This window comes from Cupressus sempervirens, chromosome 10, assembly GCF_028749045.1.
Source record: "Cupressus sempervirens isolate cs-2001-9-10 chromosome 10, ASM2874904v1, whole genome shotgun sequence".
NCBI lineage: Eukaryota > Viridiplantae > Streptophyta > Pinopsida > Cupressales > Cupressaceae > Cupressus > Cupressus sempervirens.
In genome coordinates, this window is record NC_143127.1 from 342,055,511 (window position 1) to 342,081,785 (window position 26,275).

Sequence of the window (26,275 nt, forward strand, 5' to 3'; positions counted from 1 at the left end):
CTTATCCATGGGATTCTTTCCACGCACAGCGGAAGCATCTCATTTGTACCCTTGGCATTGTTTTTTCCTAAGGGGAGGAACACCATTCTACAGTCTTGGATCAGCTTCTTCATTGGAGTAGTCATTTTTTGGCATTCTTCTTTGGGGGGGGAGCCCATCCTGTCTCTCTTTCTCTTCTCATCATTCTCTTATGTATATACAGGATGTATGTCATAATGGGGGGGTCTTGATTACTCCATCCATCAATGCATCCTACTTTATCTCTCATTTTGGGGGAGGGTTTTTCCCATGAGGTTTTCCCTCTTTCCCCGCTTTATGGGAGATTGTATATCATTATGTACATGGGTACCTAACATGGCCTAGTAGCAAGGACCCATATTGCATTTTATCCTAGATTGCGTAAGCTTAAGGGCATTCCCCTAACTTGCACTTAAGGGGGGGTGTTGGTGTAAATAATTATTTACTTATTACACTTTCTTAAGTTTTACGTAGGTTAATGCATTATTTAATTATTTTGCATTATTTAATTATTATTTTAGGTGAGACACTTAGGAGTTTGTGAACTCTCATTGAGTTACGCAACTCTAATTATGTGCATGGTGTCTAGAACATAGTTATCAACACTCCTCATTTAGCACATGTTGTCTACTCCATTGATTTACGTGCTACACCATTGTAGGCTTATCCCCACATCATCGCACTTAATCCCATGCCTAATAGAGGATAATCCATATATGGTGGACATGTTGAGTTAATGGGTGTTGCACACATTGCATAATATAGTTATTTTATTATTTTATTTTTTATTATGTAATGTTGTACCTAGATGGATGTGCAACATGTAAAGATTCCCATGGAATATTCTTGATGAGTTGTATTGTCACATTGTGATAATATTTCATGTAATTATTTAATATTGGGGAAAAGAATTAAATGCCCAATATTAAATGTGGGGTCAGTGGGTTAGGTAGCACATGGTTTATGTAATACCACTTGGTGGTTTTGTGGGACTTTCTACTATATAAGCAGCCACAAGGGTAGTTGTTGTAGAGAGAGTAAGAGAAAGAAAAGCAAGAGTCGAGCGGGACAAGGCTTGACAGGTTAGCCAAGGGAGCATTTGTGAAGGTTGAAAGCATGGCATGGGATGTGTGGATTCATACTTGTTCACATAGTTTGCTCAGTTGTGGCTATGGCCATGAAGGCTTCCATGGTTGTATGGCAATGGTATTTTTTGCTGAATAATACATGATGATGGATGCTTTTGGAGGCTGGGTTTTTTCCCTCAATGAGGGTTTCCCAGGGTATATCTTGTGTCACAATTTTGTGGGTATGTTGTCTATTCTCTTGCATGTGGATTTTAATTCCGTGTTTATTTCAGATTTATTATGGATTATGTGGAAACGGTTATATTCTTTATTGCCAAGTTTCCTTACAAGTGGTATCAGAGCTATGGTTTTATTATTGTAACCCTAGATTGAATCCATGGGAATGCATGAGAGGATAAAAGAAAAGGGCAAGATATATGAATGATTTATTGCAGATCTAAGGGTTTTGGGTTTTCTGTTATGATGGGATGTTAAAAGATTTGGGCATGTGAAATTGTTGGAGAAAAATATTTTTTCGGATGTTTCATTTAAATGAAGGTTTTGGGGGGTAGCTTGCATAAATGACCTCCTGGGTAAAAACAAACCTCACCATTGGATCCGGGTCGACATTTCCATAAATTTTGATATATAATATGCCCTAGTTTGGCCATGTTCAGAGGAAATGAAAGAGTTTTTTGGTTTCAGCCCATGATGGCCGTCAAATTTAATCCCGTCGGAATTTTCGTCACTGAAAAATTAAAAAATGAAAAATCATACTGAAAATGGTAAAAAGACTTAGTAAAATGGCCATAACTTTCTCTCAGAATATCGGATTTCAAAGTTCTTACAGGCGTTGGAAAGCTAATTCAGAGCACTACAACATGGTGTAGGTTTGGTTCTGTGATTTTAAAATTTTGTCAGGTTTTCAGAGCCCTAAAGTCAGATGTTGTTTATTTGGAGCATGAATTAGGGCATAACTTGGGCATACAAAGTTAGATTTTGGACTTCGAGTAGTCAACGAAAAGCTCTTCGAGAGCTCTACACATTGGTTCAGGTTTGTTGCAGGTTTGGCATGATTTGTTTGTTGATATATTGATCTGAACAGTTTATGGTATATATTTTGACTATGGTAACATTGTGAGTTTATGACATTGGAGATTTAAGTTTTGATGTCATTGTATACTCAGTTCATATTCAAATTGGTCTCATGATGATATGGTTATTAGTGTTTGGTTTGGATATGCATGATGACTTGTTGGGTCTACAAGTTGTGCAGTGTTGTAAGCGGTCTATACTTACAGGTTGCATTTATAGCTTGGTTATGGGTTGTCTTTCCCCATTGATCTTTCATTATTGATGCATATTCAAATTGGTGGCTTGGATTTGTGTTGTCTATGCCCTAAGTTACATTATTTTCTGATTTTATTCTTCATGTAGAAGGGATGAGATGTTGTTACTAGGTACAGTCATGGTGGAGGATTGTGGTTGATTATTTTATGCTAACAGGTTGGACACTTTGAGAGCTAGATGCTCAGTTCATGGATGTGATCATGGTGTCATGAATTTTGGCATGACATGATTGGTTATACAGGTACATCCTTGATGTTCATTAGTTTGGATTTCTGATTCAGTTATGGTGGTATATCTTCTTGGTTGAGGATAATGGTTATTTGGTTTCTTTTGAGGAGCTCATGATGTGCACTTTGAGTTCTTTGATGGTTTGATGCCTTGGTTGATTCTCATGGTTAGAGGATGGGTTTTCATCATGATGTCATGGATAGCTTGGATACACGGTTTAGTGGGAGCTTGTGACAGTGATGGGGTGACAGTGCAGGATTAGTTCCTGGTTTGGTTTATATCTTCTTGGTTTGGAGAGGATGGATTCTATGATGCCATAGGTGACTTGGTACCATGGTTGAGTGGGAGTTTTTGTTGGCATTGATATATTTATTGAGTGTTTGCAGATGTTGGAGGTTTGTCTTAGATCCTGTTGTTGCAGAAGCGTCTTTGACATTTGCATAGTGCACTTGCTATCTTCATGGTGTGTGAAGATGGTTAGAACTTGAGGACTCATGGAGTTCTTGGTTATCTTCATGGTATGTGGAGATGGTTCTTCCTGGTATGTGGAGATGGTTTTTTTTCATGGTGTGTGGAGATGGTTGCATCTTGAGGACTCACAGGGTTCTTGGCAAAGGTGTGGTTTATGCTTTTATTTGGCATGTTATCCTTGGTATGAGGATGGTTTCATTATTATTTCATGGTATACTCTTGATACACGTTTAGAGTTGTGACAAGTTATGGTGTGTTCATATGGTGCATGTTATCTCTTTAGTTGAGATGGTAAGATCATGTTGTCATGTTTATGTTCTTGAGGCCATGGTTGGAACTTTGACATTGATCTTGGTTTAATTTCTTGGTATTGAGTACATTGATCATAAGCTGGATACTTCATGATATTTCTATGTTGCATTTGGAGTTGGCATGGATTGATTGGTTACAGGTGCTCATGGATACTTAGAGACGGTGGTGACGCTGATTTCTCTTGGATTAGAGAAGTATTTGTTGGGATGGTTGATGGTTTCAGCAGGAAGTCCGAAGGGCAGTCACTTGATATGGACTTGAGAGGAGATTGTTCTTAGATGAGTCTTGGTTGGAGACTTGGGTATCTTGATGAGCATTCTCATTCCCCACTCTTGGTCTACTCGGCGGTTTGCTACTTGAGAGGTATAGCCCATTATTTTCTCCCAGTTGCATTATATTTATGCTTGTCTTTCATGGGTATGGATCTTGAGCTATGGTACATGAGTTAGTTCTAGAGGGTTCATTTGAGAGATGGTTTAGCATTGGTTATCTCCATGTGCATATGTTGTTATGCTGGTTGAGTTTGGGAGATGGTTTTATATTGGGCATTTTCCTTGGATTAGGAATGGTTATTATTTGGTTTAGGAATGGTTTTATTGAGTTTGATTTTCTTGTGAGAGGCTTACATCTATGATGAGTTATATGTTATGGTTTGGGTGTTGTTGAGGCTTCTTGTTGGGGTTTTATGGAGGAGATCATACTTGCACAGTTTACATCTAGAGGTGTGTGTAGAAGGACATGATACAGGTTATCATTTGCATGGTTTCTCTAGTCTTGGTTATTTTCTTGGATGTTTAGTTTTTCCTACATTGGATTTGAGATTGCTTAGAGATTGTGATCACTGGTTTGTGTTCATGTATGTCATGTGAGAGATGACATGGTTATTCCTTTATCTCTTTCCTCTGTTGGTTGTGGAGAATTTGGAAGACTATTGGAGACTTGTTATGAGAGTTGTTCTTGCAGGATATCAGTTTATGTATTGTGGATGTCCTTGATACTACATGGATTCACTTCTTTGAGATGTGTTGAGTGGATTGGTTATAGATTTGACATTATCTTTTGCAGTGGGAGCTTCTTGGTATATATGTGGCAGGTATTGCTCTTGAGGCTTGTGATTGCAAGTTATAGATTGGATATGTCCGTGATATGAGATTCACTTGTTATACTTTTGAGGTATGGATAGTTGGATGGGTTTGGCACTTGCTGTGGGTGCTATTTTAGCTATGGATATTTTGACAACTACGGATACATGTGATTACCTTTCGATCAGGTTTTTGTGCTTGGAATTTCAGTTGGTAGAAGATTTTATGATCTTCTAATGCGACAGGTTGGGTGGTTTTCTCTTTGGATGGCTTCTATGTATGTCCAGTGGGAGTGGCATAATAGGAGGTGAGATCATTCATGTTTGAGATGCTGGATACTTTGATTTTGTTGCAGGTACCAGGATGGACCACTTGGTGTATTTTGATCCATGATGGTGGATGTGCTGGGAGGGATTGTTCCCTTGTTCATTTATGTGGCTACAGATTGACCCTATGCAATGTATACAACAAGTGGGAGATTGTTGAGTTAATGGGTGTTGCACACATTGCATAATATAGTTTTTTTATTTTTTTATTTTTTATTATGTAATGTTGTACCTAGATGGATGTGCAACATGTAAGGATTCCCATGGAATATTCTTGATGAGTTGTATTGTAACATTGTGATAATATTTCATGTAATTATTTAATATTGGGGAAAAGAATTAAATGCCCAATATTAAATGTGGGGTCAGTGGATTAGGTAGCACATGGTTTTAGCACATGGTTTATGTAATACCACTTGGTGGTTTTGTGGGACTTTCTACTATATAAGCAGCCACAAAGGTAGTTGTTGTAGAGAGAGTAAGAGAAAGAAAGGCAAGAGTCGAGCGGGACAAGGCTTGACAGGTTAGCCAAGGGAGCATTTATGAAGGTTGAAAGCATGGCATGGGATGTGTGGATTCATGCTTGTTCACATAGTTTGCTCGGTTGTGGCTATGGCCATGAAGGCTTCCATGGTTGTATGGAAATGGTATTTTTTGCTGAATAATACATGATGATGGATGCTTTTGGAGGCTGGGTTTTTTCTCTCAATGAGGGTTTCCCAGGGTATATCTTGTGTCACAATTTTGTGGGTATGTTGTCTATTCTCTTGCATGTGGATTTTAATTCCGTGTTTATTTCAGATTTATTATGGGTTATGTGGAAACGTTTATATTCTTTATTGCCAAGTTTCCTTACAAGACATGTGCCTGGTTGTATGACATATCATAGTGTTGACTTCTATGCATTCTAGAAGCTCTCCTGAGGCCTTTATATTCAAGCACTCCTAGTGTACTCTTGCATCCAATTATTGAATGAATATCATCATTCTGATCATACTCTGCCTATTTTGGTCTATTGTGCGCTTGTGTTGAGTTCTTTAGTTCTTGGGTGAATTGTGGCCTAAGCCAAATTCTTACATAAATAATGAATTGAATGGAAAAGATATTGAGATCACAACACAAATGTTGCATAATGAAAAACTGAGAAATGATCTTAAAAAATAAAAAGAATTTGTTGAAAGTTTCAACAAACCTAGTAAATCCATCAAGTATTTGAGCAATTGATGAGATCTCCTAGATCCAACAATGATACTACTGGATTAGGTTACACTAGTACTGAAGAAGGAAAATCATCTAAAAGTGGTGAACAAAGGAATGCCAATGGTAAGAACTCCAAACCTACTTGTTATAATTGTGGTAAGATAGGTCATGCTGCCAATGTTTGCAGAAGCAAGACTGCAAATTAGAATCCTAGGCAGAAGTTCATGGGTCACTACCACAAATGTAACAAACAAGGACATCAGGCACATGAATGTAGAACCAAGACTATAAGCACACAAAGAGTTGAAGGATACTGCTATAACTATCAGAAGTATTGACACAGAGCATATGAATGCAAATCCAAGCCCAAATGGTCATCAAACAAGTAGACAAAGGTAAGACACAATGGCAACTCTTATAATTGGGATTATAGTACTAGGTATAGTTGTCACTATTGTCAAGAGTATGGACATGTTGATTAAAATTGCATAAGAACACATTTGAGAAGTGAATACAAAAGATGGATGAGTGAAACTACATGTTTTAGCTATTTGAAGACTGGTCACATAAGTAGGAATTGTCCAACAATGTCAAGAGCACCAAGCAGTGAGTTCAACAAAGGCAAAGGAAAGATAGATGTTGAGAATGTTAGAGATGAGATGAACAAGACATGAAAGAGAAAAGAAGATTGCAGCACATCAAGTTAAGATGGGATCAGTTCACCCAATGGGTCAGTTGATCACACCACCTCCAATTAAGAAATCAAGAGGTGTGTGTGGGACTGATATTTAATAAATATACTATACATCAATTCCAAGGGTTTAGCTCTGAAAAGATTATATTTGCATGAAGAAATATGCAAACTGTTGTTTAGAATTTGGAAGAAATCTTTAAGTTTTGTCATTTTTCATGTTACTATCAAGCACGAAAAGTTTTACTTAAGTTGCCAAGTGAAATCTAGTTAATGTCGAGCTATCGTAAGTGATAGTGTTGACCGAGCTCATAATGGTTGCTGAGCTTAAAGAAAACTACATGGAAGCCAAGTGAGTCAGAATTTCTATAAGAGCCGAGCTTACAACTGTGTAAGCATTGAGCATGAATTGCAAAGTTTTAAGGTCTATATTATCTATTTTTGACTCATTTTACATCACTCAAAAATAGAGAGAGCACGAAGAGATAAAGGTGACTTGAAGAGATCATTCCAAGTATTTGCAGAGTAAATTCAACCACTGTTTGATACCATTCATCAAATTTGTGAAAGTATTTATCATATGTCGAGCTATGCTATTTGAATTTGTGCAAACCCTAGGTATTAAACATGGTGTCTAGTTCTTCTGCTACTAAGGTCAAAGAGGGAAAGGAAGTTTTAATTGTTCAATTAATCAGCAATGAGATTAGACAACTGAATTTCAAGGCAATTCCTGATATTGCTTATAAACAAGACCCGTCTAGTGTGTTATCCATGATACCACCACAAGTCTTAATGATTCAAGATGTGAGATGGCATTACACATGCAAGGTGGGTAGCACAAGTGATATGGAAATGAAAGAACTATATGGAAAGCTGTGTGAGAATGGTGTATTGAAGGAGGAATACAAGATTATAGAGAGAAAAGGGTTAACTCGTGCCCTAGATTTTCCAAACATTTTTAAGATAGAATGGCTTAAGATTGTTCTTAGCAAAATTCATGACAATATTGTATGATTAGAAAATGGACCCATCAAGATTACTAAGAAGATTGTGCATAGGGTAATAGGGTATCCAACCCTAGACAGTCCCAAAACCATAAGAAGTGAAGCAAAAGAGGTCATTGAGAAAAACATAGGGGCAGTGTGGAATAAGAGAGGAATGACGATTGACACCATCACAAATCCCCTAATTTTTTTTGCAGTAAGGATTATTTCACACAATTCTTTCAATCAAGCAGGTTGAAAAGTGTACCTTGTATTTTTATTGACATAGGATACAAGATAGTGAAGAAGGATCATTCTTATGACTTTACCAAGCTATAGTTGCAACAATTATCAGAAAGCTTGGGAGCCATAAGGAAAATCAAGAGTGCACAATGCAAGTTTGGATCAATACTTGTATGTATATTTTTCTCTGTGTAGAACACATTTCCTTCCTTCGATAAATTTGAATGGAAGACAAACAAATCTATTGCAGTACAAATAGGTGAATTCATTGAGCAAATGGGAGAGAATTTTGAGTTTATTATGACTAGTTACTTTTGAGGACTTTAAGAAGTCAATGAAACAAAGACACAGGATTCCAATGTCATTAGTTAAGAAAATTTTTAATGATGTTTTCATTCTAGATGATACTGATTTCACATATGTACATGCTGCAATTCTAAGGGTAAGATGGTTAAGACCTCTAGGATATGAGATTAATGTAGATGAGGCATCTGCAACAATTATAGATTTGCTTGCAAAAGAAGTAGATAATAAGTCTACTACCTTTCTTAATTATGATGTTGCAAAATGAAAGATAACTATGGACTTAAAGATAGCATCAGTATTAAGAAAGAAGAACAAAATAGTTAAGAATCTTAAAGAAAAATTTGGTGAAGGAGCAGAGGAAGTGAAGAAGAAGGTGTCCCTGCTCAAGCACCACTGGCCCTAACCCAAGGTCAAGGAGAAGATCAAGGTGAAGAGGAAGTCAAGCTTGAAGAAGGTGTTGAGGGAGAAGAAGCAATGAAGCACCTATAGCCACAAAGAAAATGAAGAGGAAAGCTATAGCACCAGCATCCAACAAACCAAAGAAGGTTGTGAAACCTAAGCCTACAGTTCTAGCTACTAGAACCAACACAAGAGGTATTGCTAAGAAAGCTCAAGAAGTGGCAAAGTCAAAAGAACCAAAGGCCAGGAAAGCATACAAGATGATGAGTCTAAGAAGAGACAAAGGAAAAAGTACATTGCTCCAACCAAATTAGCTAAGGAGAGGATAGAATTTGATGATAATAGCCAATTCAAAGTGGTATGTCATAGTCCTTTTGATTTGGATAATCTATGTGAAAATATAAAGACTAATGTAGATTTAAGTTGATTTTCACATATTGAATTTGATAAGCTTGGAAAGCTAGAAATAGACAAGGTAGAGGAGTTAGTATATGCCATGATGGCAACATTTATGATGACTCCAATTGATATTTCCAACTCTCTACCAAATAACTTATATGATAGAGTTGAGCAAAGATGGAAATATAGTCTCACAATAGAGAGAAATATAAGAGAAACTACACTTGCAAGAGTGATGCCAGATTTAGATAAATCTAAGATGACAAAGGCCATTAAGAAGTACGTAGGAAGATTTTCTCCAAAGTACCAAGAATTCAAAATTTTGTAGAATAAAATTGAAGATGTTGTTCAACAGAGTACCCAAGCATGGAAGGCAACTTATGGGTTGAAAACACCCAAGGCAATTGAGCAAACACCTATTGAGGTAGGTGATGAAAAAGGTGAAAAAGAAGTAACTGAGGTTACTATAGTTGATTATGGGAAAGATGCACATATGGAAGGCACTAAGAAAAATGCAGATACACAGGCAACAATTGAAAATGAGTAGCAAATAGAATAGAGTATACTAGATATACAGATGTCGAGTGCTAGTCCACAACATGGGATAAAATTAAACACTTAAATTATCTAGATTAAGGATGTTTCTAACAATGTGCCTCAGAACATCAATCCCCTAATAGAGGAGGACATGAATAATATATTGCTAGACACCACCACCAAGGCACAACTATGTACTCATCCTATATTGGTGAGTGTAGATGAACTTAAGAAGGCAGAGAAGACATCTGCAGAGGTGGGAGCACAAGACATATCAAAACCCCCTTAATTTACTATGATACAACTTACATTACCCGTTGTAGTGTATCAAAGAAAAGAGACATCCATGACCAACATCAATAGATTGGTGCACAATGTGTCAGTACCAAAAGTTGCTATAGATCAATAGATTGGAACACAAGTTCAATGTGCGATTGAATTTATAAGGAAAGATGAGGAGAGGATTGAAGAGTTAGACTTGACTACAAATCTTGAGGAGCAATTAGTAATATAAACACTAGTTACTTTGCCAGCAACTGCTACTCCTCCAAGTCAAGCACTTCACAGGCTGAGTGTAGAAGCTACACCACTGTAGACATCAAGGCCTAGTCCTAATATATCCAAGGTAGATGAGGTTACATCATTTGGTGATGTCAGCTTGGATGAAGTGATTATTTTACCGAAGTTTGACATTGCAACAATCACTATTGACCAAATGAGCATACTACAGGATGCACTTGAAAAGAAAAGGCATCAAGAACTACTTAGAAGGGAGCATAGGAATTAGCAAGCATTGCAAGACATCAAGGATATATTTATTGATGCATTCATCCTACCAACACTTGAAGAAGACAAGTCTATCATGGAGTAGTTGGTAAACATTGTAGAACAGTTCAATGATGTAGACCTAGATTCCAATGTAAAATTACTTGAATGTTCTAAGAGAAAATTTCAAGGAAAAGTCAATGAAAAGATATCAAGTGCTATTGCACTTAGTCACATTGAGTTAGCAACCAAGATTGAAAGTGTAAAGAATGTCTTAGAGAATATCTCTCAATTTACACCAAGTTGTGTGATACAACTCTATTCACAAAAGAAGTGCAGCACCATATTGAAAATCTAGAGGGAGATATGAAGCTAACAGGTACTACTCTACCAAATTCTCCATCTCAAAGTCAGAAGCACTTTAGGAATTTAATGAATTCCCAAGGTCAGCTAGTAGCTCTACATGTTGAAGATCCAAATATTCAAGCTACAATGAGTAGCATCCAATCCATGTTGACCCCTCACATGGAAATACTTCACAAGGAGCTAGCCTTTGCAGAGACATTACTGCAGAAAGATCCCCATCTTTCTACACTTGAAGGCTTAGTTGATCTTGCTGCTGAGTTAGCCATCCAACTCAAATCATTGGAGGTAGCTTGTGATAACTGGGATGCAACTCTAAAGATAATACTTGAGGTCCACAAAAATTTCTTGGAAAAACACACTATTTGTATACAACCCATGACATAAGTGTCAAAAAGGGGGAAAATAAATGAATGAAGAAAGGGGGAGAATACATAATAAGTAGAGATCAAACAAAGATAGAGTCAGCATATGTAGAATCTACTTAGGAGGAGTATTTAGTTTCAAAATCAGAATAGAATAATCAACTTAGGGGGAGCTATTAAATTTTGAGGTATGACTAATGAGTCATAAGTTTTGCAAAATTTTGAACTTTTGAAATTTTGTATGTAAATGGATATTATATGAGTTATGCTTGAAGGGCTAAGGTTATTCATGCATGAACAAGTATTTTGCCACTCATGTCAAAGGGGGAGATTATTAATCTCATATTAGTTTTGGCATATGAGTGACAATATACTTAATTCATTTACTTAGTTCATGCTGAACAAGTAATACATGTGGAGCATAAGTTGTCAGATAGTATGTGCGGAGTCACTAGTAAGTGTCGACTCACTCAAGTGTTGAGTAGATAGTAAGTGTCAAGTCATTCAGATGCTGAGTGATCAATGGATGCTAAGTCATTCAAATGCCAAGTTACAACATCGAAGTTGCAGTTGATGTCGAGCATCAAGGACTTCAAGTGCTGAGTAATACAGTTTTGACATAGTTTTTTGTAATGGCACAAACTACTATGTAAACCATTTTGGAGCCAACTTAAGGATTGTTTTACGATCTTAGATGATAAGCATGAATCTTTATTGAGAATCTCTATGCAGTATATGCAGCCAATCAGAAAAATTGAAGGTTTAAGTGGCAATATGAGTGAATCATAATTGTTGATTCATACCTAACCCTAAGTCACCTAGGTCTTCTTAAGAAGGATAGACCCTAAACTTTTTATGAATGTAAAGGGAGAAAAGAGAGAAGTTTGAATGTGCAAACAAAGCATTCATGGTGACTTAGGAGTTGTGAATTGAGATACATAGCATAATCGATTAGAGGATAATAGAGAAAAGGAATTATAAGATAGCAGAGATACATCTTATTAGTGAGGATCAAGTACACATAAGGAAAGAGGTGATCTGTTATCTAGCAGCAGAGTGCTAACTAAAAGATCATTGCTAAGACATTTTAACAGGTGAATCAATTAAATCTCTTAACAGAGTAGTCTTAATAGGCTATTAAAAATCCTTTAATAGGGTTCTTACTTCATTATAAGTTAAATTCCTTTTACCAAGCACACTCTTAGTTGCCGATTCGTGACACGAATCCGATTCGGACACGTGAATCGGATCTGTGGATTCGGGATTTTTTTTTTCCCAATTATGATTCATGGAGGATTCGTGCATATATATATATATATATATATATATATATATATATATGCATTATATATACTAAAAAATAAGAGAAATATACATAATTCTAAAACTAAATCATTTCATAGTATGAATCTATGATTCTAGTATGCATCTATGAATCTAGTATACTTGATCAATGACATTGATAATTAATCTATTTTCACGATTATAAAGAAAATCAACACATTCACATTGAATTACTGAAAGTGAAAGTTTGTAACATTCAAAATATAGATTATTAAACTTAAAGTTTATAACATGATTTACTCATAAAAGAGTCAAGAGTCAACACTAAAGTTTTTTATTTAATCATCAAATGGATTTTCAAGAAAATCCGCATCAGAGGGGTACTGGTGAGCTGCAAGTGCTGCATCTGTATCAGTAGAGGAACCCAAACCACTAGTAGTAGAGGGGATTGTTAACTCATAATCCTCCTCCACATCATCCACATCAATCAAAGTGGATCTAGCAAGATCCCGAATGGTCATATCTAAATCAGGAGTCTCAGGTGCTACATCCCAAAGCTTTCCGGGCCCCTTCTTGTACTTGGGGTCCTTCCGTGACAACAAGCGCAAATTGTTGTGAAGGAACACAAGGTCTTCTGATTTTTTTGGAGCCAACCGGTTGCATTTGATTGAGTGGATAAAGGATTAAGTACTCCAATTCCGCTTAGCGGCAAAAGAGCTGGCAACCTAAAGAGAAATTAAAAATTATCAATACAACAATCAAGATCAATAAATTAAATAATAAATTCAAGGAATTGAGAATGTTAACCTTAAGCTTAATTTTACAAACTTACTTGGGATAGGACCTTTATGGCAAGAGGTTGGAGGTACGTGAAGGCTTTCCCATGAAGGTACCACCATTTGATGGCACCCATCCTACTTTGGTCTGCTATGGCAATAGGGTCGAAATCCTCACCTGAGTTGAAAGCAGCGAATTCACTCCTCACAATTGCCCCAATCTCTGGATCTTGGAATATCTTAGCTAGTGCCCTCTTATACCCATCTGCAACCTCTGCATCTCTAAATGGTGGCACTCTACCTGGAAGGCGAAGTACATCTGCACTATAGTACCTAGGGATAACAAAAGACAATTGAACACTATCAAATATCAATAGCACAAACATTGGATAAAATAAGCACAAACATTTGATAAGAACTACAGTACCTCGGGGATAGAGCATATGCAAGGAGGTGCAAAGGTGTGGTCATCTTGTTCCATTGATGATGAACAATTTTTTCCACCTTCTTGTAAAGGGTGTCCTCAGGATCATTCTCCCTCCTCTGTATGACCTAAGATATGAAATATGAATAATAATTATAATTATTGAATATATCAATTTAAACTTTAGAATCTAGATATCTCTCAAATAAAAAATTGTTGTAAAAGAGCGTAAAACTTACCATTTTAATTTTTTCCAGCATACTATCCATGGAATCATAAATATCACCTATCTGCGAAGCGAAGCATTGCCATTATTGGATCGGTGATTTCCAACACATAACTCACAAGACCCCACCAATCCTCATCTAGTATCATTCTTCTCACATTTAAAGCCCTTGCTGTATTGGAATTCTTCCAAATGCCCCATTGGGGGCTAATGACCATATGCTTCAATGCTTCTTTTACCTTCACAAGTCGTCTCAAGACGATTGTGTGAGAGGCAAAGCGGGTTTCAGCAACCTAAGAACATGTTAAACTCAAGTTAGTAAAACATTTAAAAATTAAAACATGTTAATGTAAAAAACAACAAAAATTAATAATTGTGGAATCCAATAATATTCAATTATATATTAAATATAAAAATTTACCTTCAATAACTCCAAGTCCGAGAAACTCCTAAAAATTGCTTGCGACATGTGGTGATTTGTCACAAACATTTGAATCTCTTCAGCTTCCTCATATATCCTTTTCACCCAATCTATTTCGGTGCCAATTGCTTTCATGACTAAATTGAGAGAGTGGACGGTGCATGGTGTCCAAAAGATATGATCATATCTAGACTCTACAATTATCCCTGCAGCCCTGCAAACTTTTGCATTGTCCGTGACCACTTGGACAACATTATCAGGACCCATTGACTCTATGGCATCAATGAGAATGCGTGAAATAAATTCTGCATCTTTCACTTGCCCTTCACAATCAACTGCCTTCAAGAACATTGCCCCCTTAGGGCATACAGCAATAACATTGATCAATGGACGGTTTCTACAATCTTTCCAACCATCCGAAATAATAGGCACACCCGATTGAAACCAAAAATCTCTTATTGGTTGAAGTTGAGCCTCTACATTTCTCCTCTCATCATGTAATATGGTAGTGCGCAACTTCTCATAACCAGGCGGTTTGTAACCATAGGGTGCATCATTTATTGCTTCTACCATCTCCCTAAAATAAGGTGATCTGGCAAAATTACACAAAACACCATTTGCAATTAAACAACGTCCAATTTTGTGATCAGCAATGTCTCTCTTTTCAATTTGGAATGCCCTATCTAGTGGGCCTCTCTTGCGGGTGAGTGGAGATGGGTCTTCATCTTCATCATTTGTAGTTGGCATAGGCAAAAAAGGATGTGTTCTTGTGTTTGTTTGATCAGATGATGGTGTTGGTATATTTGTTTTTTTGGAAGCACCACGTTTTGCTTTTGCAACTGCTCTATTAGCATCATCTTGCTCTTTTGCTAATGTTGCTATTTGTGCAGCTGGTAATCCCTTCTTATCACTACCTTGACACATGTGAATTCCTTCACCCGCAGGGCCCAAAAAATGTAGTTTCACTCGGGAATAGGAGCTTCTGTGTTGTATGTTGCAAAAATTACATTTTCATATGTATGCCCCACCCCCAGGACATTGTGCAACTCTTGTTGTGTGTCTCCATAAAGGAGACCCCTTATCAATTTTGAAGCTTGGTGATGCAGCCCCACCCCCACCCACTGAGCCTTGACTACTCATTGTTCTATTCTTGCAGTCTAGAAAAAAAAAGTGAAAGAAAACCATGCTTCACACTTGCACAAAAACTTGAAAATTTGGAAAACTAAAAATAAATCAATAATCTATGAAAGAATTCAAGAATATGGTTGAAATGCATACCTTAAACACTTCTTGCAAGGTATTTGAAGCTCCACAACCGATCTCCTTCAAATCCAAGCACTTCACTTCAAACTAGCAAGTATGAGAGAGCAAAATGAGAGAGCAAAATAGAGAGCAAATGAACTTGCATTGTGATTTAGAGGGTCATTTTTAGGGTTTAGGACCTTTAGGGCAAAAAAAAAATTAAAAAATGATAATGGGCCCACGTTTTTGCAAGTTTCGGCTGTCATTGTTGCGGATTCACGCAGATCCGCGCGTGGATCCGAGCAGGATTACGAATCCTGCCTAGATCCTCACAGATCCATACGTGGATCCGGATCCGAATCGGACCCGAGTCTGGATCCGGCCATTCCCAGGCGAATCCCTTAACTAAGAGCACACTTCTAATAGGATGTTGAAATCCTTTAACAGGATAAGATCTAATAGTCTTGTAAGCAATTAATAGGGAAAACCTTTCACAAGGTAGATCATGATCAAACATTGTAACCTTCATTGGATACACTTTATTACTACAGTAGTGGAGATTTTTGGGTGTCATCCCCACCCTAGTTTTACCTTCTCCTTGGAGGGTTTTTGGATAACCAAATATCTTGTGTCATACATGTGTTGAATGTTTATTTACTTTCATACAATGTATGTATATGCTTAATTTGGTATTTCAATTTACATGCATAGATTGTGAGATGGATGTGTGGTGAATGATTTTAAAGTTGAAGTTTTAAGTGCTAATTCACCACCACCCCCCCCCCCCCCCCCCTCAAAGTTTACTTTTCACATTGTATTTCCAACACTTTGATGTTCATTTCTTGTTAGATTGTTTTGGCATTCTTTCTATGGTTTAATCTAGTTGCAAGGTCAAACATCTCCTTTGGAGATTCTCTTTCCTTGATTGTATCAAGTGGTATCAAAGTGTGGTTTACATCAAAGTTCAAGAACAACTTGGAATCCAGTGTCTCAGACTTGCATTCCCTACTATTTTGGAGTGGAAGAAGTTGAGGATCTTATCCACATCAACTGTAGGATATTGCAAGGTGGAAAGAGAAGTATTGAGTGCTTTGGAGATTGGAAATTGCACTTGTGAACCTGAGTTGTTGGTTGGCAAAAGATTGGATCTAACTTGTAAGTTGATAAGTTGATCTAGTTTTTCAATTATCAAATAGAACTAATTGCTTGAGGTAGATTGTTGGTGTTGGTATATTTTTGTAGTGGATAAGGGAAATCAATATTTATGACCAGATCATTGAAACAAGGGAGTTGAAGAATGGAAATCTTGTAAATATGCCAACTAGAAGGATGAATCCTAAAATATTATAGAGAAAATGATGGAGGATTTCAAGAATGAGATAAGGATTGAGATCCGTAATGTTTTCGTTGGGGCTAGGAGAAATCCTAATATTGAAGATGAAATTGAAGAAGTTGCTAAAGATATTGAGACAATGTAAGTTGATATTCCTACCAAGGAAGAAAGATTGTTAAAAGTTATGGCACAAATAGGTAACAATCGTAGAATTGATGGTGCATGATTTTTTGGTTCTTTACATCTAGAAGAATTGATGTATTAGATTAATAAACTAGAGGATTACTTTGATCTTGAAGATATTGAGATCAACAAAGAGTTAGGTTAGCACAAACTAAGTTGAAGGGTCATGTTTCCATATGGAGGAAAGAATTGTAGAAAGATAGAGATGAGAATGGTGAACCTAAGATCACTAGATGGAGAGTTATGGTTTCTATACATCATGCCAAGTGCATACTAGAGGATTGTGAACTAGAATTGTTTAAGGGATTCTAGAACTTAAAGAAAAAGGATTTGATAGTTAAGAAGTACACACAAAAGTTCTAAGAGATAAAAATTAGATCCAGATATAGAGAGTTATCTAAAGAAAAGGTGGCTAGGTATGTTAATGGTTTGAGACTTAACATTCAAGATAAGTTAAGTATGTTGAATATTAGTACAATTTAATATTCTTATCAATATGCCGTAAAGGAAAATGACAACTTACCTCTAAAGTTAGGGATAAATTGGTTTTTGATACAGGAAAAGTTAAACTTGTGATTTAAGAACATGATCAATTGATTCAAGGAAAGGGCAAACATAATGGAAAATTAGAAGGTACTTATTTCAAATGTCAAAATGTTGGGCATAGGACTCTCCAATTGTTGAACCTGAGTTGTTGGTTGGCAGAAGATTGGATCTAAATTATAATTATACAAGGTTACACAAGGAGGATTGGTTGATTGATAAGTTGATAGTTTTTCAATTACCCATTAGACCTATTTTCTTGAGGTAGATTGTTGGTGTTGGTATATTGTCAGAGTGGATTAGGGAAATCAAAACTTGTGATTAGATCATTAAAACAAAGGAGTTGAAGAATGGAAATCTTATAAACATACCACCTAGAAGAATGAATCCTAGAATATTATAGAGACAATGATGGAGGATTTCAAGAATGAGATAAGGATTGAGATCCATAATTCTCTGGTTAGGACTAGGAGAAATCCTAATATTGAAGATGAAATTGAAGAAGTTGTTAAAGATATTGAGGCAATGTAATTTGATATTCCTACCAAGGAAGAAAGATTGTTATAAGTTATGGTACAAATAGGTAAGAATCATAGAATTGACGGTGCATGCTTTTTTGGTTCTTTACATCTAGAAGAATTGATGTATTATATTAACGAACTATAGGATTACTTTGATCTTGAAGATATTGAGATCAACAAAGAGTTAGGTAAGCACAAACTAAGTTGAAGGGTCATGTTGCCTTATGGAAGAAAGAATTGAGAAAGATAGAGATGATAATGGTGAACCTAAGATCACTAGATGGAGAGTTATGGTTTGTATATATCATGCCAAGTTCATACTAGAGGACTGTAAACTAGAACTATTGAAGAAATTCTAGAACTTAAAGAAAAAGGATTTGACAGTTAAGGAGTACACACAGGAGCTCTAAGAGATGACAATTAGATTTAAATATAGAGAGTTATATGAGGAAAAGGTGGCTAGGTATGTTAATGGTTTAAGACTTAATGTTCAAGATGAGTTAAGTATGTTGAATATTAGTACAATTTAATAAGCTTATCAGTATGCCATGAAGGAAGAAGACAAGTTACCTCTAAAGGTAGGGATAAATCAGTTGATGATAAAGGCAAAGTTAAACTTGTGAATTAAAAAGAACATGATCAATTGATTCAAGGAAAGGCCAAACATAATGGAAAATTAGAAGGTACTTATTTCAAATATCGAAATATTGGACATAGGACTCTCTAATGTTCAATTGGTTCTAGAAAGAAAAAACATAACCTTGTGGCACATAAGGGGAAAAAATAGCAATGAACTAGTGAAGAGAGAAGTTACACCTAAAATGAGAGAAAATTTGATGTTCAGGAGAGTTATATTGAGTAAGAAGGATCCAGAGCCTATGCAAAGAAGGCATTTATTTTGAACTATTTGTAATCATGGAGGTAAATGTCGTAAATTTATAATGGATGGTGGAATACTGATAACCTTGTATTAGAGGAAATGATGCCAAAGTTAGGACTGAGGAGACTCAAACATCTTGTTCTTATGGAATAAGTTGGTTTCAAGATGATCGGACAGAGGAAGTGAAATAATAGTATTGGCTTAATTTCAACAATGGACCTTACTAGGATGAGGTATAGTATGATGTGGTTACCAGGAGTTCTTTCTGTATTTTTTTGGGTAAACTTTGGCGATGTGATGTTGGTCTTTTCATGTTTACCGAATTTTATTTTATTTTTTCTTTAAAGATGGTAGAAGATTTACTTTAGTTCCTTCGAAGGAGGAAGGAATGAAAGATAAGAACCTAACCATGTCGAGAACTTACACCTTAGGAGATCAAATTACTTCATATCATAAGGTGATGGATTTGCAAAAGTGATCGAGACCGAGACACCTATTGTACAAAGATGGATCAAAATAGAGGTTATGGAAGTAGTAGCAATAAGATACCTAAGGAGAGTGTATTCTTTGGGATTTGTAGATTTGCAGAGTTGGCATAGTCATGTCCTTTCTGATAAAGAAGATATGTGGATCAAGAATGAGCATGGGATTTATGTTTCAAATCCTATTAGATGTTCATAAGTTACAGTTATTAAAAATCTTCTATTCACCTGAGGTGTTTAATGCACGATAATTCTTAGGTCATTAGCAATCTTGCATCACCCAAAAATATTTCTTTTTGGTTCATCTAGTTACTATTTTTTTTTTGAGTTTTCCTACTTTTTTAGGTTGTGATCAATCTAGATAACTCATTTTGTCATGAAATCCCTATGGTGTGGTCTAGACATCTTGGAGATCCTATGTATATCTTTGCATGTTGTTATAATGTTTCCTATACCAACTTTCCTCTTCTAATGGTCATGATGGCAAGTTACCGCTTGTGATAAAAGATTCATGACATGGGATGCCAATGGTGCATTGTTCTATGTTGTAATACATTTCAACAACCCTCTTGTATATTTGCATGACAAAATGTACTTGTTTGGGGTTGTTCTAATGGATTTTGGTCTTGACCTATCTATTTGTAATACATTTCCTTTGTCTTGGAAATTACTGATCAGATCAGACAACTTGTGTCTAGTAATCTTATATGTATGTGCATGCTAGTGGTCCTTGTTTGAGTAGTGTTAGATGGCAAGGGTGCTAGGTTATTAGTAGATAGAAGGATAGGAAGAGATTTGGTAGACACAAGTGGGATAACTAGTATTTGTTTGGGGTTTCATAATTTAGGATGAAAAATGTCTAGTTGTAATTGCATATTGACAATGGTGATGTAATATATGCATTTGCAAGCTAACTTGATGATAATCTAGTGAAATTTCTTCCTTTGGTATTCATTGATTGTTATCTTTTTTGAGCATTTCTATTGTGGTTTAATCTAGCTACAAGTTTAAACATCTCATTTGGGTATTATCTTTCCTTGACTACATTAGCATGAAAGAGCAACATTATGGCTCTTTGTTAAATTCATAATATACTTGCCAATGTTCAGGATTTCTAAAACAAAGGAACCCTTCTCGATAGGGGTGTCTTTTCCCATCTCAATGGTAATCTCAACATGGATACCCATGTTCCATGTCATTCTTCTTGCACTTTGGAGAATGGACAAGGGATATGGGGACTAACTCAGACATTTGTTTGATCTTTTTCAAGCAAGAGTATTTACACTTGACCTTCGTTAAATAGGACCCAGAAGGACTCCTCCCATCTGTAGTTTTCTCTAAACCCAAAACCCTAATCTTTTCCTTTACCTTAAATTTTTGTTGCTACCTTTGAAAATAATATATCACTTCCTGTACTAATCTCACTTGAATGATATTGTCTCCCCTTTATATCTTCCAATGTTTAGGAGAGTCACACATCTTCATCATGTCTTCCATTTGAATGGTAACAACCTTTCACAATCACCACACTTTGAAATAAACATTAGCCTTCACAATTTCTACTCTTTATAATTACAACCTTTCTAAAAGAGTCACTACCCTTCATAATTGCTACCCTTTGAAAGAGTCGAAACCTTTAATAAATTTAGCTTTTGAAGGAGTTTCTTGTTTTCTTCTTATTCCCTTATCTCTTCCATTAATTATTTATTGAATCGCACCTTTCTTTTTCTCTTTCATCCTTTCCCCCCTTTCAAATTAATTTCTATTTTCTCTTTTAATCTAATGTTTGAGACTCAACTTCTCATTTCATGCATTTTTACCCCTCATTAACTTAACTAAATCTTAATTATAACATATTTTAATTTTATTCTTTAATGTTTTTACTTTTAATTTGTTATGTTCTTATACTTTAAGTTTATTATTTTTTTGATTAAATCAAATTTAAAAATATAGCATTTTAAAAGTTGATTAAAAGACACTTCATGTTTGTTCTATTGACCTAGTGAGCACTATTGGGCGCCCAACTGCTACTCTTGCTTCTTTGATCTCTTTGACTATTACACAAAGAATGTTGAAGACCTGGACCGTGACTTTTCTTTGTGAAGACCCTATTAATGAGATCCTTGAGCTTGTGAATGGCCTCAAACTACCCTATATCCTTTCTGTGTCTTCCAACTCATTCAACTAGGTCCTATAAGTGTGCACCTGTTCATTAGTCATCCAAACTGACAAAATCTACCTTCCACCTTTATAAGACATGTCGTAGGCACCTTGAAAGAGTTTGGACTCCCTAAAGGGGCCAAGGAGCTCTTACTGGCTCTTTAATTGCAACTTGTTACGACTTGTATTAATGTTTTTATGATCTATAAGGCTATGATGTATTTTTTTTATTAGAGACTATTCTATTTTGTCTCATTGTTGCCCTCATGCCTCTCAGGAGGCCACCCTTAAATATCACACACTAAGGAAGAAATTAAGCTTGGAAAAATAAGTCAACTTTGACTATTTAACACTTTTAACTTATGAATCAAGCCTTAGCATATGATGTTTAAGCCATCCATTCTCAAGATGCATCCTCAAGTCACTGATCTAACTTCTTACTAAAAACTGTCATCTTTCATCTTGGCATCTTCGTCATTGACTGCTACGCTGGCTTCCTATCATGGATTCCCTTATTAGATCTATCATCATATCAACCTTGTAAAGTTAACCATATCCTTAGCTTTCATTATCCTTTCTATCAGCTTTAACCCTCCTAAGGATTCTATTATTTCCAAGATACCATATTATACTATCTTCATTGTGCCTCATTCAGTTTTCCGAGGAAATCTCTTTTGTTTCTCAAGATCCCTATCATCCTTTAACTATGTTTGTCAACGCAGGCATAGATCTGTCATAGGTTAACTATGGATATGGCACTCTTCTATTCAAGTTGTCTTTTTGGGCCAATCATATCACTATATTCTCACAGTCTCTTGATAGAATCCACTCGCGCAATATTTATACTTAATGATAACTATCATACTTTCATGACAAAGTATCGGGCCTTTTTCCTTTCTCAAACTTCCACTTCTACTTGTCTCTCTTGATATCTAAGACTTTTTTCATTCTTTCCCCATCACTATAGTCCTTGCCATCGAGAATCTACGTTAAGAAGGGATTAGGAAAGATGTTCCTTTTAACAATCTTCATGACTTTTATGCTCCCCAAAATATATTTATGAACAAAAACTTTGTTTATCTTCTACTATTTACCTCTGTCATGAAACTTTCTTTTCCATAATATCCTTCTAAGATCCTTAGCCTTTTTTTAACCATGGTGGTCTACTCTACTCTTTCATATTAAAGGTGATTAAGCACTTTACTCATGAATGTCTCCTCATTTCCACTTCATACAAAGTTTTATCATGCAATTTCGATTGGCTGCCCTTGCCAATATTTTATGGACTCTCACTGCTGCCCTTTTGGAGGTTGTTGTGGCACTCTCAAAAGATAACAAAGCTCATGCATGCTAAATTTTAGTAGATGTACTCCTATTCCTTGTTGTCCATCAAAGACATTATGACTGTCCACTTTCTTGCTTCCAACTGTTAAGGGTTTGGACATGCTCACTGCCATATTATGATATGACCTAAATTATTAAGTATGCTGTACATTAACATTTATTACTATTCTCACTTTCTTTTTCTGGCTAGGTCTCTGTAGAAGGCATGTAAACGTTAGGTATTTTTTATCCTTCAATCCCTTGTCGATAATTCGTTCCTTCATTGTAGCCACCCGCCCTTTTGTGGGCATCTCATGAGACTGTCACTTGACATTGCTAATGGCTCATATTCGGTGCTTCAAATCTCCCTAAACACGGACATTATCTTTTGGTTTTTGAGGCATATGATTCTTATAGTTTCTATATCGGTCACACTTTAAACCAGTGCTTTGTATTTGTTTCGTTTAGGAATTCATGCGTATTTTGTAGTAGACAGCCTTGTTTATTACCATTTTTTTTTCACTTCCATTAACTCCACATTATGTCAAACAGTTTGCATAAACATCATTCGAAGTTATCTTCATGTGCTTATTAGTTTAGCTAATGAAGTCTTGTATTTCCGATTTGCAATGCAATCGACCTCAGCTCGCTGTTCTGTCATCGGGAGTTTCAAATTGACAATATTTTACAACAAGAAATAGAACCTAATAAAATTCTATTTAATTTCTTCAGTAAGAACAATACACAGAAATAATTTCTGATCGTCATGAAAACAACACACCTGTCCCTCAAAACTCCTTCCAGAAAAGAGCTCTAATCACCTTTTAACATTTATAATTTGCCATTAGATGAACAATCACTGTATAGAAACTTTTTTATACCCAGCAAAGAGTTCGATCGACTTTTAACTTGTCATGGAAATCTCTAACAAAGAGTTTAATCGACTCCTATTAACCTCTACGGCATCTTTTGGGAGGCTCATCATCATGGAAATCTTTTTATAATCAGTTGGTTTTCAGACTTGGCTATTTAATAACAATTATATTTTATTTTTATTCTCACCGTCACGCACAGCACTGTAAAATTTAATCTTTAGTGCACTCTATCACACTTCAATGTTAAATTTACTTCTTTTTTGGCACTGGCACGCACTGCATACAAAATTTATGTATTGCCTGTAAAATTTAATATCTATTTGCAAACCAAACATACCCGAGAAATGAGAATGCGCTCAGTTCCCCGTTCTTCCAAACTTCTCCTTTACACAACCTGAGACATCTAAGTTCGCAAACACTGGTCAAAATTCCAAGGGATTCTTCAGCATAATGTCAAATGACCCTTTCAAATGCATCCAAATTTTTAAGTAAAAACTGCATTTGAGAAAGGACATTTTCATTAAATTAGTTACAATGTCCTTATTATATATGTTCATATTGAAAATGTTTTGCTATTTAATTTTTTTAATGTTTAAAAAAAAAATTATTTGGAATAATTAAGACAAGTCATTAACATATTGTCTTTTCAAATATTGTCATACAAAAATTAATTGTATTTGATTGACTCAAATGATAAATAATGGTAAACAAAGTTAATTGGATGTCTCCTTATAATTTTACATTGTTTCTAAGTTTCTTGGAAGACACACCAAACACCAAAAATCTTTCCCAAAAGTAACACATGAGTCTTCTAAACCATCTTAGCCAACTAAAAATATCAAATAACACCTTACACAAGATTAAACACCCACTGAAAAAGTCATAAGTAGATCTCAGTACAAGAGAAGCCTAAAATGATTGCACATGTTTGTCATCATATCTTCCACTTCATTGTCTACTAAAGACTCTTTCACCATGAAGTATCTAAACACAGCTCATATAGCATTTGTGATATTGCTATCAGAAATTAACCGTATAGTTTTTGAGTCAAACTCATTTTTCTTGGCTCAATTGTAATTAATGGAACCAGGGAAACCATATTGAGGAGAAGAATGCGGGACTTCACCTGAAGGTATCTTTTTTCTCGAATTGGCGTCTATATTTCGTTGTGGTTTGGTTCTTCTGGTTGATTATAACGAAAGACAGTGTACAGGTTCAACAGTTGAAAGAGCGCTCCAATTCGGAGAATAATACTGCAGTGGAATTCTTGTTGATTGAGCCTTCGAAAACTCCTGATCATCCTCAGACTTCTGAAAGTATATATACACAACACAAAACAAGCATTATTCAACACAATGAGGCTTCAGACACTTCATTACAATTGGGGTAAGCTATTTACACGTTTAATATTCTGTTTGATAGGAATCATTGGCCATTATTGAAATGTTGATAAGATAATTACAACACAGGTTGTCCATCTGATGCCTGGTTTGGTATTCCCTCACGAAACACGGCATACACTCGTTAGTAACGCTTCTGATTCAATCATATCTCTTGTTGATTGATAACTGGTTATGAAGCTGATTCAATCGTTTTTATATACCTGTTTTCGAAGATGAATGGTAACATAATTTGCCACAAATATTAAAACTATAATATACTTAAATCTTTAATTTTAATTCTGATTTTATCATATGATAAAATAAGGATACGGTATTTCCGTGGCAAAGATTCTCATATATCTGATTTCATATTCATTCGTACAGAGCAAAATTTTCATATAAATGGGCTCTCATTACGAATGTGATTGTTCTCTGGAACAAATGGCAGATGCTTGGACTGTGTCTTTTATTTCAGTATGTTTCAAATGCTGTCCTATCTCTTTTGGTGCTATTTTCATTATGTTGTCTCTGGACACTGCTATTACTAAATTGCGTCGGACTTCTGTCGGACTGTGCTGGGGTTGGAATCCAGTGTAATTATATATGAACATGTGATTTAAGCTATGATTGCTGTTCTCGAGTATGAATATGATCTATTGTAGTTCGATGAATGTGGGTAAGTAGCAATACTATGGATTAAAATGTTTAGAATTAAAGGAAAATTGTTTTAACAAAGATCAGAAATCCAAGTCTTTGTAACTAAACCCAAAATAAACATGTACACCCTTTACCGGACTATCATTTTTTTCCCCTTTTCTAAAATTTCAGGGTTCATGAAATAGACCTTAACTATGCTATCAATAGGGGTGATACTCTTTTAACTGTTTGTTTCTTCTTATTAGTCTCTTTGTCTTCTATTGAACAGTAATGTACAAATATGGAGGCAAAGCCCTGTGTTCAAGCTACTATGACTGAAAAAAATAGCTGCTCTACTCTCAGTATAGATGTAGCCATAAATTGTAGTGTCTTTTTTCTTATTTTTGTAATTGATTTCTCATTTTAACAGTCCCAACATAAAAGCCTTTTCAGTCTTCTCACTGGTATCATCTGAATCC

General features: G+C 35.7%; 2 protein-coding genes across 2 annotated transcripts in view; one reads left to right on the forward strand and one right to left on the reverse strand.

Annotated features, from left to right (window-relative positions):
- Positions 1-25,471, forward strand: part of LOC149533985 (MADS-box transcription factor 22-like) — a 90,312-nt gene extending 64,841 nt beyond the window's left edge. The window contains exons 4-6 of the mRNA XM_089805950.1: positions 24,869-24,910; positions 24,992-25,164; positions 25,248-25,471. Coding sequence (XP_089662076.1) covers positions 24,869-24,910; positions 24,992-25,164; positions 25,248-25,260 — 228 coding nt within the window. The 3' untranslated portion in view covers positions 25,261-25,471. The remainder of the gene's footprint in view (positions 1-24,868; positions 24,911-24,991; positions 25,165-25,247) is intronic.
- On the reverse strand, positions 13,073-13,712 carry LOC149533986 (uncharacterized). Its single transcript, XM_089803332.1, has 3 exons — positions 13,593-13,712; positions 13,234-13,498; positions 13,073-13,114 (listed from the first exon to the last, which is right to left on the reverse strand). Exons 1-3 carry the CDS (start codon positions 13,634-13,636, stop codon positions 13,073-13,075), a joined length of 351 nt encoding a protein of 116 aa, XP_089659458.1. The 5' UTR covers positions 13,637-13,712.
- Positions 25,472-26,275: the final 804 nt, after the last annotated feature.